This window comes from Acinonyx jubatus, chromosome X (assembly GCF_027475565.1).
Source record: "Acinonyx jubatus isolate Ajub_Pintada_27869175 chromosome X, VMU_Ajub_asm_v1.0, whole genome shotgun sequence".
In the NCBI taxonomy this organism is placed as follows: Eukaryota; Metazoa; Chordata; class Mammalia; order Carnivora; family Felidae; genus Acinonyx; species Acinonyx jubatus.
Window position 1 is genome coordinate 1,032,662 of NC_069389.1, and position 17,202 is coordinate 1,049,863.

At 54.0% G+C, this 17,202-nt stretch overlaps 2 protein-coding genes across 3 annotated transcripts in view; one reads left to right on the forward strand and one right to left on the reverse strand.

Moving 5' to 3' along the window:
• The window catches only part of P2RY8 (P2Y receptor family member 8), a 39,907-nt gene extending 33,962 nt beyond the window's left edge, over positions 1–5,945 (reverse strand). Inside the window, exon 1 of the mRNA XM_027052907.2 lies at positions 5,609–5,945. The gene's annotated coding sequence lies outside the window, so the exon portion shown is untranslated. The remainder of the gene's footprint in view (positions 1–5,608) is intronic.
• LOC113597170 (uncharacterized) lies at positions 3,948–7,210 on the forward strand. Of its 2 annotated transcripts, none has more exons than XM_027052911.2 (2): positions 3,948–5,146; positions 6,695–7,210. In XM_027052911.2, the coding sequence occupies exons 1-2, from the start codon at positions 4,538–4,540 to the stop codon at positions 6,779–6,781; spliced, it is 696 nt and encodes a 231-aa protein (XP_026908712.1). In that variant the 5' UTR covers positions 3,948–4,537; the 3' UTR covers positions 6,782–7,210. The 2 variants fall into 2 exon arrangements, with proteins under 2 accessions (XP_026908712.1, XP_026908713.1); XM_027052912.2 differs by having other exon boundaries at positions 6,818–7,210.
• The last annotated feature ends 9,992 nt before the right edge of the window (positions 7,211–17,202 follow it).

Sequence of the window (17,202 nt, forward strand, 5' to 3'; positions counted from 1 at the left end):
ACCTGCACAGTAAGGTCTGGCCACGTCAGGCCACCGGCAGCTGCTTTCTGTGGACACTTATTGTCTTTACTCCTTTCCTCATCATGGAGCACAGTGGTCATTGTGGACTAGGAAGCACACTCCCACCAGATACAGAATCAGCCACACCCCGACCTCAGCTTCTAGTTCCTGTAAATAGAATCCCACACGATGTGTCCTTGTGCATCTGGCTTCTCTCCCTGAGTATCATCTTTTCAAGGTCCATCCATGGGGTAGCAGGGGTCAGAATGTCGTTCCTTTTCATGGTGGAGTCATATTCCATCGTGTGGATGAAACTCCCATGCTGTTTATCCATGTTTCCACTGATAGGTATTTGGGTTTTCCCCACTTCTTGGTGTTGTGAGTAATGCCACTATGAAGAAGTATCTGTCTGAGCGTGTTTTGAATGGTCTGGGCTACACGCTTGGGAGAGAAGAGCTGTGTCCTGCAGTTACTCTGTTCATATGAGGACCTGTCATCAGGCGTCCCACCCAGGTGCATGAGGTATCACAGTAGAAGTGGTCAGAGAGCCGGGGGATGGCATGGGGTCCCTGGCCTCCTGCTAGATGAGTGCACAGAAGATGGGGTGGGGTGTGGGGTGCTCACCTTGTGGACAGGTGAGATGGCAGCATTAGGCAGGGGCTGGGTGGTGCTTGGAGGGTCTTGAAGCCTGACCTTCAGGGAGGCGGGACCTACAAGTGCAGCCCTGACCATGCCATGCCAACATCACTCGTCACGTGGAGGGCAGCACCAGGCAGGGGGCTGAGGAGCCACCCAGCTCCTGCCCCCAAGTGCCCTATGGGAGGCCCCAGGGCACGTGACCTGGGCTTGCTGTTACGCCTCCCGGAGCCTCGGGGTGAGTAGAAAGCTCTAAGGAAGTTGTGTGATGTGCTGAGCGAAATGGAAACTAGTGTCAGTAGGAAAGAGGATCTGAGGAGAATTCTTGTGTTGGGCTGGGACACAGGTCAGATGCTGTGAGTTGGGTCATTCTGCCGGAGCACACGTGGCCTGTTGACATTCTTGGGAAAGTGCACTCAGCGGGTCCCTGGGACCCCAGTGAGATCCCTGAATGTGGGATGACGGGGCCACGATCCTCGGCATGTGTCTCCAATAAGCCCTCTGTTCCCAAAATGTCCTTGTCCCTAAACATTTCTCTGGTCCCTGGATACTCCCTCTGGTCCCCCATCTCCTCGCCCCAGCATCCGTTTTCACCAACCGCGCTGTGCACGGAGCCTGACATCAGCACTGGGGAGCCAGCGTGGAATGCACGGCGTCGAATGTCACCGTGGTGCCAGCATGAGCTGGGAATCAAGGCCACAGCTCAGAGGACGTTCTGCACACCGCCCCAGGTGCAGACGCTCGGCGTTTCCATTGTGTGCACGCCTGTTTACAAATGGCGGCCAATGTGTTTATTTAGAAGGGAGCCTTGCTCGGGGGGAAGGAAACCAGCCAGCTGTGGCCTAGGATGGGCATCTTGTGCTGGGGTTTTCAGGAACGCCCCTTCATGGCTTCCTGTGAGCGTGACTCAGAACCTGTGCCACCCAGGGCACTGGCAGTGTGTCCTGTAGCCACTGTTTATAGCCCAGGATGAGGAAGTAAGAGCACCAGCATCTGATGGCTATTTTGTTACACTCAGTATTTCTTATACTGACACACAAGGCACCATGTTAAAGTCAACACTGCAGTGGCTTCGACTGCATTCACCATGTTGCATAACCACCACCTCGGTGTCGCTCCAGAGCGTTTCCAACATCCCTGACACCAGTTTCTGCTCATGTGTTACAGCTGCCCTAAGAGACAGGTGCTGAGAGAGGTACTGGGATTGCTTCATCGGTCCACACATACATCACCGATCCAGCTACCTATTCCTGCATCCATGCACCCATCCATGCATCCATCCATCCACCTGTCTACACATCCATCCATCCATCCATCCATCCACCTGTTCACCCATCTATCAGTCCACCTGTCCATCCACCCATCTGTCCGTCCATCCACCCATCCACACATCCATCTGTCTGTCCATCCACACATCCACCTGTCCATCCATCCATCCATCCATCCACCCATCCATCCATCCACCTATCTACACATCCATCCATCCATCCATCCATCCATCCACCTCTTCACCCAGCTATCAGTCCATCTGTCCATCCATCCATCCATCTTTCCATGCACCCATCCATCCATCTGTTCACCTATCCATCAGTCCATCTGTCCATCCGCCCATCCACGCATCCATCTGTCCGTCCACCCACCCACCCATCTGTCCATCCATCCATCCATCCATCCACCTGTTCACCCATCTATCAGTCCATCTGTCGATCCACCCATCTGTCTGTCCATCCACCCATCCACACATCCATCTGTCCGTCCACCCACACATCCATCTGTCCATCCATCCATCCTTCCATCCACCCATCCATCCATTTGTTCACCCATCCATCAGTCCATCTGTCAATCTACCCATCTGTCTGTCCATCCACCCATCCAGTTGTCCATCCATCTATCCATCCATCCATCCATCCATCCATCCGTCCATCCATCCATCCATCCATCCACGCATCCATCCTTCCATCCACCCATCCATCCATTTGTTCACCCATCCATCAGACCATCTGTCCATCCATGCACCCATTCACCCATCCATCTACCCATCTGTCCATCCATCTTTCCATCCATCCATGTATCTATCTAACTGTCCATTCAGCCATGCACACATCATTCCATCCAACTATTGCTCCATCCATGCATCCATCTATCCACTCACCCTTCTTTCCTTCCTTCCTTCCATCTATCCACCCATTCAGCCATCAACACATTCTTTCTTCCATCCATCCATTCATCCATCCATCCACCCACCCATTCATCCATCTATGTATTCATCCATGCATCCATGCGCCCATCCATCCACCATCCAACCATCTATCCATCTGTCCATCAATATCTATCTATCTATCTATCTATCTATCTATCTATCATCTGTGTATCATCTCTCTATCACAGTAGTTCATGACCAGCAGTGAATTTGCCCCTCTTCCCAGGGGACTTTGGACATTTCTGGTTGCCCCAACTTGGGGGAGGAAATGTACTGGCATCTGATGGGTGCAGACGAGTGATACCACCCAATGCCCCTTAGAACATGACAGAATAACCCAGCCTGAATGTGAGCAGTGCCACACCAGAGAGACCATGCCCTGGCCCTGTGTATCTGACACTCGATTCTGTCCTCAACCCCCCCTTTGCCACTAGCTTCCCCTGGCCCCTCCCCATGTCTGGGGTCCCCCATAAACAACACCAAGGTCACCCGGGGTCCCCAATATCAGCCCCACACCTGTTTGTAAGCCTCTCTGGGGGTCCAGCTGGCACCAGCTGGTGGACAAGGGCACCACGTTCAACAGACATCACTGCCCTGCCTTGGTCCATGCCTCCCTGCCTCCCAGCCATCGGGAGTCACAGAGCACCCCTCCCCTCTATTCCAGCCCCTGTCATCTGCTGGCAACCCAGGGACTCCACCTGTGTGGTGTTCCCCACTCAGGCACCGCCCACCCCACTCACATCCCGAGCCCGGACCACGGCCACAACCTGCTCTCTTTCCAAAGCTCAGCTCCAAAATTGCCAACAGTGTTGTAAGCTTCCACGGCTTTTGTGGGCTTGGTGCTAAAATGTCACCCTCCTGCTGGGGTCATCCCCAGCCCGGCCCAGAACACCCCACCCCCTGCATCCCTGCCCCTGATCCCACTCAGGACATCCCTGGTGCCACCTCGACCTGGCCAGTCCCACCTCTTCCTGGAAGCCATTCTGGATTTCTTCCCACCTCAAATCCTTGCAGCCTGAAGCCCAGGTCTGCATCTCAATATTTTGAGTCCCCCTCCCCCCAGAAACGCTCAGCACTGAGCCCAGCACGTGACGAGGTGTTCCGCGGCCAGGCACCTGGCCAAGCAGAAAGGCCTTGGAGGCCAGAAACCTGGTGCAGTGTGCTTGGGCCACCTCCCGCGCCCCTTCCAGCCTCAGTTTCCCCACACGAAGCACAAGGGTGATGTTGGCGCAGCCCCCGACCCCCCAGCACATCTCAGAAGCGCACACAGCTGGCACATCTGTTCGTCTCTCCCGAGAGAAGGCAGAGCCCGCGTCCCTCCGCGTGGCGGACGAGGCTCCGGACGCACACAGGTGGGGATGCCCGGCGCGGTCCCCAGGGACGTCCCCGCAGCTGCTGCCTGAACTTGGTCACAGGGTCACGATCCCCCACGGCGTTGCTGGTCCCGGGTAAGGGTTCAGAGGCTCAGTTGGCAGGCCTGGGTCACCTCCGGGGGGGCGGGGAGGGGCCCTGGCAAATGTCCTCGCTGGGGGACACAGAGCGAGGTAGCAGGTGTGTGTTCGCTTCCTCATATCCTGCCCGCCCTCCCGGCTGCCTCCAGGGACACCGAAAGGGATGTGAAAGGGAGGCCCCCAACCGCGGTGCCGCTGGGCGGGTGGTCACACGGAGAAAAAGCAGAGGGGCCCCCCAGGGTGGGGGTCGATGGGAGGGCTCACCGGCCCGGCCAAGGGGCATCTCCAGGCGGCCCGTTGGTTTCCCAGGCGCCGCCTCATCACCAGCCGGACCTTCTTCCCCGCCCCCTTGTCGGGGGCGCGCCTCTGGCGCCGTTGGGGAGGGGGTCCCAGGTGCGCCTCGCACGGGGTCCAGCTGTCTGTCCTGCCTCCCTCGGTCAGCGCGGCTGAGCGGGGACATTGCGGGAGGCAGACACAACCACACGTGCACCGGCTGGAGGCCGACGCGCGACCTCCTGACTCCTCCCGAGGTCTGGGTCTCCGGGATTTGGGGGCCGACGTCCGCGGGGGACACACCCCCCGTCTCCCTGCACCAATGGCAATGCGGGCATGGAATGCCCCTGTTCCAGCAGCGAAGGGCCGGCCCCTCGCGCCCGGCGCACATTCCCGGCAGGGCCGTGCGTGGGACCGTGCCTGCGGGGCCGACGGGGGTGCGGCTTCCCCAGCGCCCTTGCGCCGGGCCCTGCTTCTGAACGTACACCACGACAAGGACGCCAGGAAACCTTGTTTGCTTTGGGCACCGAACCGCGCGCTCCGGAGTTCCGCCTCCTCCCCAGCGAGTGTGAACCGAGCCCTGCAGGTGGGTGTTTGTGTCCAAACCGCGGTCCAGCCCGCGCCACCGGGTTGCTTCTCCCCAGACGCTGCAGGGGCGGCTGTGCTCACGCTCAGAGACCCAGGTTTTTTGTTTCTTTTTTTTGTGAGTGACCCGCACCAGCGAGCTCATGTCGGGGGGAGGGGGTGGCCTCAGGGTCCCCGCGGGGGCCCTTTATGGGGGCGGGGGGCATCCGCAGGGGCACCGAGGGGCTCACCTCTGCACCGCTGCCTGTGACCGAGGGAGGGTGTGCAGGGGGTGGGGGGTTCGATGCTCGGGAGGCGTGTGCACCCTCTCTGGGGGGTTCTCTGCTTCCGCGTGCACCCCCATGGGGCGGTCACGTGCACCTGCCCCTTGCAGCCGCGGCTGTCTGCGCCCTTGAGACCCCGCCGGTCCCGACCTCCCCCATTCCAGACCGTGCAGGGGCGCAGGAACCGGCGCAGCGCTCACCTGGGGACGAGGTCTCAGAGGGCCGCCCTCAGCTGTGGCTCAGCGTCTGGGGTCTGGAAGCCGGCCAGCCTCCTGCTGCAGCCCCGCCGGGTGACGGGCCTGGGACTGATCCGCCGTCCCGGGTGGCCGTTGTGTGGCTGCCGCAGGGCGCACGGGGCGCATGACGCGGTCTGCCTGCCGTTGTCCAAATGCAAATGCCTCGGGGTCCACCTCCGGGCACGCAGCCCCTGGAGGCAGGCAGGGTGGGTAGAGAGGAAACCCGTTTTGAAATTTCCTGTGTTACTAACCGCCTGAGCGCTGTGTGGACGGCCAAGCCCGTCGGGGGCCCCCGCCTCCTATGAGGCGCGCGCGCGCGCGCGCGCGCGCAGCCCGGCCCCGCGGAGGGGAAGGAGGGGGTGACCTCTGCGGCCTGTGACCTCAGGGGTGCTGGCGGAGGGCCTCAGGGAGACCGCGCAGGGCCCGCCGGGGGCGTGCGCACCGAGCAATCGCGCGCAACCCCGGCCCGCAGCAGTGACCCCCAGCAACATCCCCGCACGCGGTTAAGGAAAGGCGCATCCCCAGACGGGGCGAACTCCTGTTTTCCGTTGAAATTTTGTACTTTCTTTCTTTTTTTAAATTAAAAAAGAACTTTACAAAATTGCTGGCGGAACATATTTCCGTTCGCGTTGGAAAGCTGTGTGCATTGCGACATCTTTTGGCGAGCACCCAGAAGGCCCAGGCTTCGGCGGCTCAGGGATGGCCTCGGGGGAGGGTTGCGGGGGGGTCGGGGCTCGCTGCCTGCACGACCACCGACCCCCCGGGGGCGGGGGCCGAGCTCTGAGCTCAGGCACCTGTGTCCCGTGGGAGACCCAGGCGTTGGGACTGAGGGATGATATTCTGGAAGGTCTCCCGGAGCGCTGAACTCGCAGGCACCTGCAGGGGAAACGCGGGGTCTATCGCTTATCTACATCTACCTATCCATCCATCCATCATATCTATGTATCTATGTATCTATCTATTATCTATCTATCTAGGTATCTATCCATCGGGTACATAGGATCTCCAGGAAGCATACTGACTCCCTGTGTCTTCATTTTCTTTAAACAGATCAGAGGGACTCACCTGTGCCCACTGTCCTGTCCCGTGGGCAGGTTCCAGCCGCCAAGGATAAAGCAACCCCTTGGCCCAAGTTAAGGCTTTTAGACGATCTGGTGCATACCTCTCTTCCAGATCAGCCTTCATTGGATGAATGCATCGAAGGCCGTGGAGTGCATTTGACACCTTTTTGTGAATATTCATCTCTGAGCTCGGGGTTGAAACATTTCGGCTGAAAGAAAGAAGATGGTAAACAGTTAAGGTCCGAGGTCCACGCGGCGTCTGTTGAGATCCCTCGACTCTGCGGTGGTCGTGAACGCGGCCGGAGGCGACGTGTAACCAAATGGGTACAGCGGTGTGCCAATAAAACTTTATTGACAAAAGCAAGCTGGGGGCCGGATCAGGCCTGAAGGCTGAGTTTTTGTCCCCTGCTCTGTGGCCCCTGTGCATGTGGTTGACTTCGGGGTGGAACAGTGAGGTCCCTGCCCACGGGCTGCTCCCCCAGGTGGATATGCTGGGGCCCGCCGTGAGCTGTGCATTCCCGTGGCCATGCTGTGTGTGTGCACTTTGCAGAGAAGTTGCACTCGTATCCCTCCTGGGGTCCGGAATTTGTCCTAGACCCCAGAAACGTCAAACGGGGAGAAGCTGGGCACAGGCCAACTGGGTCCCTGCGGCTAGGTTGTTCGGGGCTGGCCGTGAGGAGGCCAGAGGGACCGGATGTCCCTGTGCCCTTGGGGAGCTGGGAGCCGATCCTGAGTGAGTGGGGAGGAATTTGGAGGTCCCGCAGGGAGAACAGGATGGAAATAACCACTCTGGCCCTGGGAAACTGGGCTGTGTTTTCTCCTGCACCCTTTAAGGGCTGGCATGGACATCAGCTTCCTGGCATGTGGACGGCCACCCTCCCAAGGCCCCCAGAGAAGGACGGAGAGGCCAGGGTGACACCTGAGGGACCCCAGCGGCGTTCCCTTCTTGTGGGGGCACCGCGAGCCCCAGCAGGGCACTTGGACCTCCTAAGGGGGCGATCGTGTTGGTCATGTGGCTCGATCAGTGGCACCCCAGAAAAAAAAAAAGGCAGGAACGCATTGTCCTGATGCGTCTCCAGGACAAGCAGACACCCCGAAGTGCTTTCTGAAAGGCGAGATTGTCCCAGATGGTAATGTGTCTCAGATGCTAACTGGAGGCGAGGGACCCCACCTCCTGGGCCATTGAGAGGGGGTCTTTGCATCTAGAGGGAGGACTCAGTGAGAGGCTGGAGAAGTGTGCCTGTCTCTTCACATAACTGACTGGTGACGAAGGCTTCTACCAGCAAGTCATGAGAAAGAATGGCCTAAATCCGGGAATTCTTATGGTTATTTTTTTTCTTTACTTAGGAAGAACTCTAGAGACAAGCCCTCCAGGGAGGGTTGACAGCTTCAGCTTCATGATGTCAGCAAGAGCACCTGGGTTTTTAATGGTTTCCCAGCACCTCTCTTAGTAAATCAGCATTGTCGCCTCTGTTGCCTCATGGCGCAAAGTGGCTGCCACCACACCAGGCATCAGGTCTGTGTCCAGGCTTTTGTGGCAACCTCCAGTGGCCATGGATGGCAGACCACGGCGGGACAGTGGGTCTGGGTGCAGGCAGCTGAGGTCAGACCTGGCTTCTGTCACAACACAGGGGCTGAGGCTGGGGCACAAGGGGACCCAGAGGGTGTGCTGGGGACAAACACTAGGCAGAATTGCTGTGTATCCCCTTAGAATTGTGTGCCTTCCGGAATGCTTTGGCTCCTTATGTGCATTTGATTCACCAGGAGGCACATGAATCAATGAGGCTGTTTCCCGCCGCCCCCCCCCCCCCCGGGGTCACCCTGAGAGTCAGCCTCAGGGTGGGGTGTGTCGGGGCAAGAAGAGGGGGAGCGATCTCCATAATAACAGCGATTGCTGTGCTCACAGCTTTCTGGGCACTTGCTCAAGACATCCGTCGTCTGTGGTTAATCGGTGGGAAGGTCATTTGTCAAAGGCAGGTCCGCAGGTCTCAGTGGGGAGGGATGTGGCCACAAGCCCAGGGGCGCCTGGAGCCCCAGAAGCTGGGAGAGGCAGGAAGGACCCTCCCCTGGAGCCTCAGGAGGGGGCACAACCCTGCCCTGCCTGGATCTCAGTGGCCCTAACCCCCTGGGTCTCAGTGGCCCTGCCCCTCTTGGATCTCAGTGGTCCTGCCCCTCTTGGATCTCAGTGGCCCTGCCCTGCCTGGATCTGAGAGTCTGGTCTCCAGAAGGACTCTCCCCTGGAGCATGGGATGAGAGGAGAGGGAGCAGGTGGAAGATGGGAGGGAGTCGCCTCAGAGCCCAGGGAACCCGCGGTGGTGAGTTCATGACCTGAGCTGAAGTTGGATGCTTAAGTGACTGAGCTACTGAGGCGCCCCCACTGGAAAGGCATTTATTTTTTATTTTAATATTTATTTATTTTTGAGAGACAGAAGAGATAGAGTGTGAGTGGGGGAGGGGCAGAGAGAGAGGGGGAGACACAGAATCCGAAGGAGGATCCAGGCTCCCAGTTGTCGGCACAGAGCCCGACGCGGGGCTCGAACCCACAAACCGCGAGATCAATGTCTGAGTGGAGATCAAGAGTCAGACACACCCAGGAGCCCCCTAAGCTCCCCCATTGTAAATCCCTGGGTGTGTGACTCTTCCCGTGTGGTGGTCACAATATCGGTGCCATCGCCGATCTAGAAGATACCCCAGAACCGACTCGTCGTAGAGCAGAAAACTCGTGCCCCTGGACCAACGTCTCTGCGTCTCCCGACCTCCAGCCCCTGGAAGCCGCGTCTGCCCTCTGCTTCCATGATCTGAGCACTTGAGATCCACGTGCAACTGTGAGTGTGCAGAACGTGACTTCCTCTGTGTGACGTGTTGCACACGGCCTCACCCCCTCGAGGTCCAGCTGTGTTCCTGCACACGGCGGGATGGCCCCGGTCTTCCAGGCTGAGCGATGGTCCATTATGTATACACATAATACAAATAGACAAGATCATTTTTTAAATACAGAAAAAAATGATACGATTTTTGATTAAATAACATATTAAAACATACAAAATAATATATAATATATTAAACTAATTATAATTGTTTATATATTTAAAAGCAGAAGATATACAACATTACATAATGTACAATGTTGCATATAATAATATAATATGTTATATACAATATTAGGTATAATTATTATATGACACCATCATATAATCATTATATATGTTATATATAATTATGATGTATATATTTATATAAAATTATATATAGCCTATAATATTATTACATATAACATTATATTGTATATAACCTCTTGTATACCTATCGTATATTGTATATTGTATTACATATAATTACTGTATGTAATAATTACGTTATTACCTTATGTTATATTACATTACATTACAATGTTATATATGATTATATAATATATAATGTTTATTATACAATCATATTATATAACTATTATATATTTACTTATCATCATACATTTTATATTGTACACATAAATATATACGCAAGTATATGTGATATATGCGCTATATTGTTGTATACAACATTAGATGATATACAACCTATATACAACACTTATGTATCTATACATATGACGTGTATCGTATAAGGTTGTATATCTGATATTTTAACTACATATAGAGATAGGAATATTAATTTGCTAGGAGACTTGTACCATGACATTTTATTTATATATTTGTGCTGTCCTGTTGGGATATCAAACTCAAAACCGGGCCTCTGTTCCCCAGGCAAACACGTGAAGGTCACACCCATAGGTGCACAGGCACACAACGTGCACACGTACGCCAGGCAAACACCAGGGCTCGGAGGTGCAACTCGATGATAACCTGGCGGGTGGCCGGCCGTCGTGACCCGCCCCGGGCGCGCCTGGCTCGCTCCCCAGACCTGGCTCGCTCCCCAGAGCTGAGACAATCAGACGCACGTGTCCTACAGTGGTGGCCGTCCACAAAAGGGAGGCCGGGGACCTGGTCGTGCTCTAAAAGACAAAGCAGTGGGGAGAAAGGCAGAAGGGAGCCTCGCCGAGATTGCTGGGGGGAAGAAGTCAACATGTGTAACATGCTTCACAGACGGGACGCCTCGAGGGTCCGCCCCATCGCCTTTCCTGTGGACCCACCTGGTCTGGGGAATGCACACGTTCTGGACGGGAGGATAGACAGAGGGGCCTGGGGAGGGCCAGAGTCACCCCAAGACTGCAAGAGGGACAAGACCAGGTAGGGCATCCCGGGCCAGAAACGCCTGGATGCATCATCAGCTCAGTGAGCCCACCAACAAGTGAAGGGAGGACCCAAGTAGTGAGGTCAATCCTTGGCCTTTCATCTTGGGTCTATTCTTACCTTGGATGGACATAGTGTTCCTAAGATTACCTCTTGTTAATACGGTCGTTAATTAAGGCTTTAGGAAGTACCTCATCAACGCCAAAGGAATGAATCTCTAATGTGAAATTCCAGGCAATATGGGACATAGGAGGACACGGCTGGGCATGGAGCCCTCTCCCCTCCCACCCCACACCTGTCCCGACCTAGCCCTTATGCTTGGATGATTGCTATAGCCGATAAGCAAAGGCCTTTCTTGGTGGGCCAGATGGACGGCAGAATACAGACAGAACTGGGGTGCAGTGGGCCTGGGTGGGGTGATGATATACTAAGATAAACATTTCTGCTCACCTAACTGCCCCCCTCCCCGAGTCTGGGCTGCTTCCAAGAGCAGAGAATCCAAAGGGGGGGATGTTATAACTTTACAGGGCAGGTGGCCAAGGTCGGCGTGCACAGGGGTGAGTCAGGCTGAGCGCAGGCACCCTGGATATGACATGACTACAGTGTCACATCTGTGCTCTTTCTCCCCCAAACCCACAACTCCTCTCTAATCATGAGATTGGAGATTAGAGATTAGCACAAACAAACTGTGAACCCAGTCACATCCCACAAGCTCCCTGACCAACACGCCTCACAACTGCCCAAAAGTCACCAGAAACAAGATGGGTCTGAGAAAATGTCCCGATGCACAGAAGCACTAACATGTTATGGTACTGGGAATGGGGACACCTGTCCCCCCGCCCTGCTCCTTCCCTGTGACTTCCAGAAGCTCTCAGCTCCCAAAGTGGGTCTCACCTGCAGGGGAGGGGGCCGTAGGGCCTCCCCAGAGTCCCCCCCCCCCGATCTGTGCTAGCTTTTGCAGTGGCAAACGGGTTGATCCTGAGGTAGCTGACGGTTGTGGGTCCACCCACAGAAAGAAACAACGCCCATGCGGTTTGGGGTTTTCCTCTGGGGTCGGTGTGAGGCCGCCCCTTGTCTGATGTCCTGTTGTCACAGTAAAGATAGACCTGCTCAGGGTGAGGGGCCCTTCTACCCTGCTCCTCAGGCTCCCCTATTTTCCAGAGCTTGGAAACTGTGCAGAGCCTCATCTGTCTATGTTTGTGTGTGGGTACGTTATGTCTATCTATTAATCATCTACTTGTCCATGTTTCTTTTCTTTCTTTCTTTCTTTCTTTCTTTCTTTCTTTCTTTCTTTCTTTCTTTCTTTCTTTCTTTCTTCTTTGTTTCTATATGAATGTCATCTATGTATTAATCATCTATTTATGATCTGTGTGTGTAGAAATCAGTCTATTCATCTGTCTATGCACCTATCATCCATCTGTCCATCCATCATCCATCCATCTGTCCATCCATCCATCCATCCATCATCCATCATCCATCTATCCATTCACCATATCCATCCATCCATTCATCCATCTATCCATCCATCTATCCATCCACCCATCCATCTATCTCTCCATCCTTCCATCCATCTGGCCGTCCATCCATCCATCCATCCATTCATCCATCATCCATCTATCCATTCACCATATCCATCCATCCATCCATCCATCCATCCATCCATCCATCATCCATCCATCCATCCATCATCCATCTATCCATTCACCATATCCATCCATCCATCCACCTATCCATCCATCCATCCATCCATCCATCATCCATGGATCCATTCACCATATCCATCCATCCATCCATCCATCCATCCATCCATCACCCATCCATCATCCATCCATCCTGAGCTTCAGGCTCAGACTTCAGGCTCAGATTCTGGACTTGCATCTCATTGGCACAGCTTGAGTCACATGTCTGAATACAGTATGTGCCCTGATGCCATCAGCAGGTCTGCCAGAGATCAGACTCCCATTTGGGGTGGTTCTTAGAGAAAAGTCATCAGGGGAAAATCAGGAGTCTGAAGGATGGCACAAAGCATTCTTTAAAAACAAACAAATTAAGAGCGAAATAGCATGGTATTTGTGTTCCTCCGACTGTCTTCCTGAGCAATGCTGAAGGTGGTAAGGAAAAAGTGAGATGTCATCCAATACTAAATCCACCAGGGAAAGGCAAAGTCTGGAGGCATATAGGGGTAAAAGGATAAAGAGAGAAACGATAATGTAGAAATGTGAGGTGAATATACAATGCACACATATGTTATCATCAACATACATGAGGACCACATAACATCCCCAAAAGAGTGCGGTCAAGGGGGTCAGCCAGAGATGGAATCAGGAGGGACATTGTGGACAGACTCCTTCTTTTAGGGCAGAGTTTCTCAGCCTCGGCCCTAGTGACATGTGGGTGGGTCATTCTCCAATGTGGGGCGTCCTCTGCAATATAGGGTGTGGGGCAGCGTCTCTAGTCTCCACCCACCAGATGCTAGTAGGATCTCCTCCTCAGTGTGACCACCAGAAATGTCTCCCAGAAGGCAATGAAAGATGTCCCCTGGGGGCAGAACTGGTCTTGGTTGTGAACTACTGGCATAGATAGATTGGTAAGTGGATGGAAGGATGCAAGGTAGCAATCAGTCCATCAGTGGATGGGTGGATGGATGGATGATAGACATATAGATAAAAAGATATGATGGATGGATGGATGGATGGATAGATGATGCATGGATGGATGGGTGGATGGATGGATGGATGGATGGGTGGATGGATGGAGAGACGGACGGATGGATGGATGGATGGATGATGAGTGGTTTGATGGATGGGTGAGTTGGTAAGTGGGTGGATAGAAGGATAGGTGGTTGGGTTGGCAGATGGATGGATGGATGGATGGATACATGATGGATGGATGGATGGATGGATGGATGGATAGGTGGATGGATAGATGATGGATAGGTAGGCACATACACAGACAGATAAATAAGAGATATGATGGATGGGTGGATGGATAGATGATAGATAGATAGATAGATAGATAGATAAAAAGATATGATGGATGGATATGATGAATGGATTGATAGATGATGGATGGATGGATGGATGGATAGGTGGGTGGATAGATGATGGATAGGTAGGCACAGACAGATAAATAATAGATATGATGGATGGGTGGACGGGTGGACGGATGGATGGATAGATGATAGATAGATTAAAAGATATGATGGATGGATGGATATGATGAATGGATTGATGGATGATGGATGGATGGATGGATGGATAGATGGGTGGATAGATGATGGATAGGTAGGCACATACACAGATAAATAATAGATATGATGGATGGGTGGATGGATAGATGATAGATAGATAGATAAAAAGATATGATGGATGGATGGATGGATATGATGAATGGATGGATGGATGATGGATGGATGGATGGATACGATGAGCCTTAAGCCTGTTCCACAGGCTGAATGCCCTTTTGCTTGGGGGTGGGGGTGGGGGGGGGAGGGAGAGTTCAAGTTCTGTTCTCTTAAGTCCTTCACCTGATTGGAGGGGTCCCACCAACATGAAGCCTGACAATATCCTCCCCTCCAAAACCCACTGATTCTACTGTGTATGTCACTCCCAAAATACTTTCACAGAAACATCCAGAATGGTATTTGGCCACATACCTGGGCACCGTGGCCGCGGCCAACTGGACACACACAGTGAACCATCACAGACGGATGGCCTCATGAGCTGACAGGTCGAGGGCTCACGTCTTTGCTCGTATGATTCACGGAGAGCAGAGAAAGTCTGTGTGCAGGGAACAGACCACAACAGGACCCGAGGGAAAGAACATACGCTACGTGGATCCCCACCCCCACCCCCACAAACCTTCCACTGCCCATGGCTAAGGTGGCACTGTTTCCTTTCTTACAGGTAGCGAATCATCCCTGAATCCTGACGATGGTAGCATAGCCCAAGCTGGGTCCCACAGGTTTCTACATCTTGAGAGATGGGGCCTCTGTCCCCCAGGCACTCGGACACGTGCTAGTTAGACGTACGCAGGGGGAAGCTGTCCGTTCACACCTGCTCCCAGTACGTTTTCTGGAAACAAACCCAGTTCACAAATCGGGAGAAAGCCCCCTTGCTCTCTTGCTAAGTGAAAATAGCATGTCATCTTTCCTTGGGGTGGCTGACGGGGGAATACGACACAGCTGTGAAAAAGGAGTTGCGGTCAGACACCCACTAACAGGCGGGTGGACCTTGAAAACACGACGCTCAGGGAGGAGGCAGACCCCCAGGGCTGTGGAGGGTGTGACTTCATTTGTATCACTTGCCCACTCAAGGGCAAGTCCATGGAATAAAATTGTCAGGTGCTGGGGATGGGCAGTGCAAAAGCATTGCTAATGGGGATGGGGTCTCCTTCGGGGAGTTGAGAATGTTCTGGAACTGAACACAGGTGGTGGTCTAAATGTGCATGTGCTGGGCACCTGGGGGGCTCAGTCAGCTGAGCGTCCGACGTTGGCTCAGGTCATGATCTCACGGTTCATGGGTTTGTCCCCCGCATTGGGCTCTGTGCTCACAGCTCTGAGCCTGGAGCCTGCTTCGGATTCTGTGTCTCCCTCTGTCTCTGTCCCTCCCCCACTTGTGCTCTGTGTCTGTCTCTCAAAAATAAATAAAAACATCAAAAAATAAAAATAAAAAATAAATGTGCATGTGCTAACTGCCATTGAATTGTGCAGTTTAAAGTGGTGAATTTTATGTGGATTTCGCCTCAGTGAAGAAAAACACCCGTTTAAAAATTTTTTTTAATGTTTATTTATTTTTGAGAGAGAGAGAGAGAGAGGGAGACTGACCTTGAGCGGGGGTGGGGCAGTGAGAGAGAGACACACACAGAATTCAAAGCAGGCTCCCGGTTCTGAGCTGTCAGCACAGAGCCCGATGCGGGGCTCGAACTTCGAGATCGTGACCTGAGCCAAAGTCGGAGGATTAACCAACTGAGCCACTCAGGCGCCCCCCGAAATACCCATTTTTACATAAGCGAGCTGACTTTTTTTGGGGGGGAACCAGGGTCAGGTGAGGTGGTCTCCTGTTTCCACTGTTAATATATCTTGGACGTCAAGGGTTCCCCAAAATGGCCAATGCATCAGTGACGATCCCACAGCCATGCAGCCTGAGAACATTTACGAAACCCCGATGCATCACATGAACAGTTTCTGTGGAGTTTCGTGCACTGAGTCACTGTCTATGACTTTCGTTGTACTATTTCAGTGACGCCCTCTGAACGCAGTCCCCGAGATGACAGTCATTTGGCTGACCATCTACGGGCAGGTACTCAGCGTTTATGGGTTGGAGTCTCGCCTGCGTTCACCCATGGGGGTCTGTTCCTGGACCCAGCTGTGGGCTTGGGGGACGAAGCAGGGCGGGGTCCACGTCGGGTCAGATGGGAAAGATCCGTCCTGCAGGCAGGCTGTTGTTTGGCTTGTCAACTGTGCACGGTGCTGTGGGTGCAGACACATTTCCCCGGTAAACGTAGACCTTTTCAGCCTGAGGAGGGTCCCACGCTGCCGTGCACAAGTGTTCCAGGGAGACGATGGTGCTCCTGGGTGCCTTCGCTCACCAGCACATCTACTGCCCTTGTCCCTTGGGGCACGAGCGCCTTGCCCAGGACGGCAGGGTCGTGCAGTGACTTCTGAGACTGGCCGGTTCATGGAGAGACCTGGGCATAGAGTCCTGGCCGCAGCGGCTGCTGAGCTCCTCTGGGTGGAAGGAGGGAAGGGGGACAGGGTGGCCAACACCCCTTCCGGCCCTGCACGTTCCTGGAATCCTGAAGTTAGTCTTGTCACGGAGGCCACGCTATGCCTCCTGAGTGATACGCTGATATGCAGCCGGAGAAAAGCAGGAAGTGAACCACCCCCACCTTTCCTCCCCACGCCGGGGAGCCACACGCCCTGCGGAAGCCCCACCTGAATGTGGGGCGTCTTGAGTCCCACAAGGCTGGGACATCTCGAGTCCCACAAGGCTGGGCCACTGACGTGTGATGGCAACGGAGCTGCTGTGCCAGACAAACACAACGGACGTTCCCTAATGTGTCCTGACTGCATCTCCGGGGGGAGGCGATACAAACGTGCCCCACGCGCAGTGACCAATCGAATGTGGACCCTGCCACGCGATATTGTAAAACAATAAACGACAAAACACTGCTGTGTGCCATAGGGATGGGACCACCGAGGTGACGTTAATTAAACCTTATGAGAGGGTGATGGTCATCTGGTCAAGAGAAGTTGTCCGACGTGGCA

What these genes read in the sequence shown, in the direction of transcription:
- LOC113597170 (XM_027052911.2), top strand. Translation starts at nt 4,538, where the DNA reads ATGGGAGGGCTCACCGGCCCGGCCAAGGGGCATCTCCAGGCGGCCCGT. An exon ending in GTGTGAACCGAGCCCTGCAG is followed by an intron (nt 5,147 to 6,694) that starts GTGGGTGTTTGT and finishes TTCTTTAAACAG; the next exon opens with ATCAGAGGGACTCACCTGTG.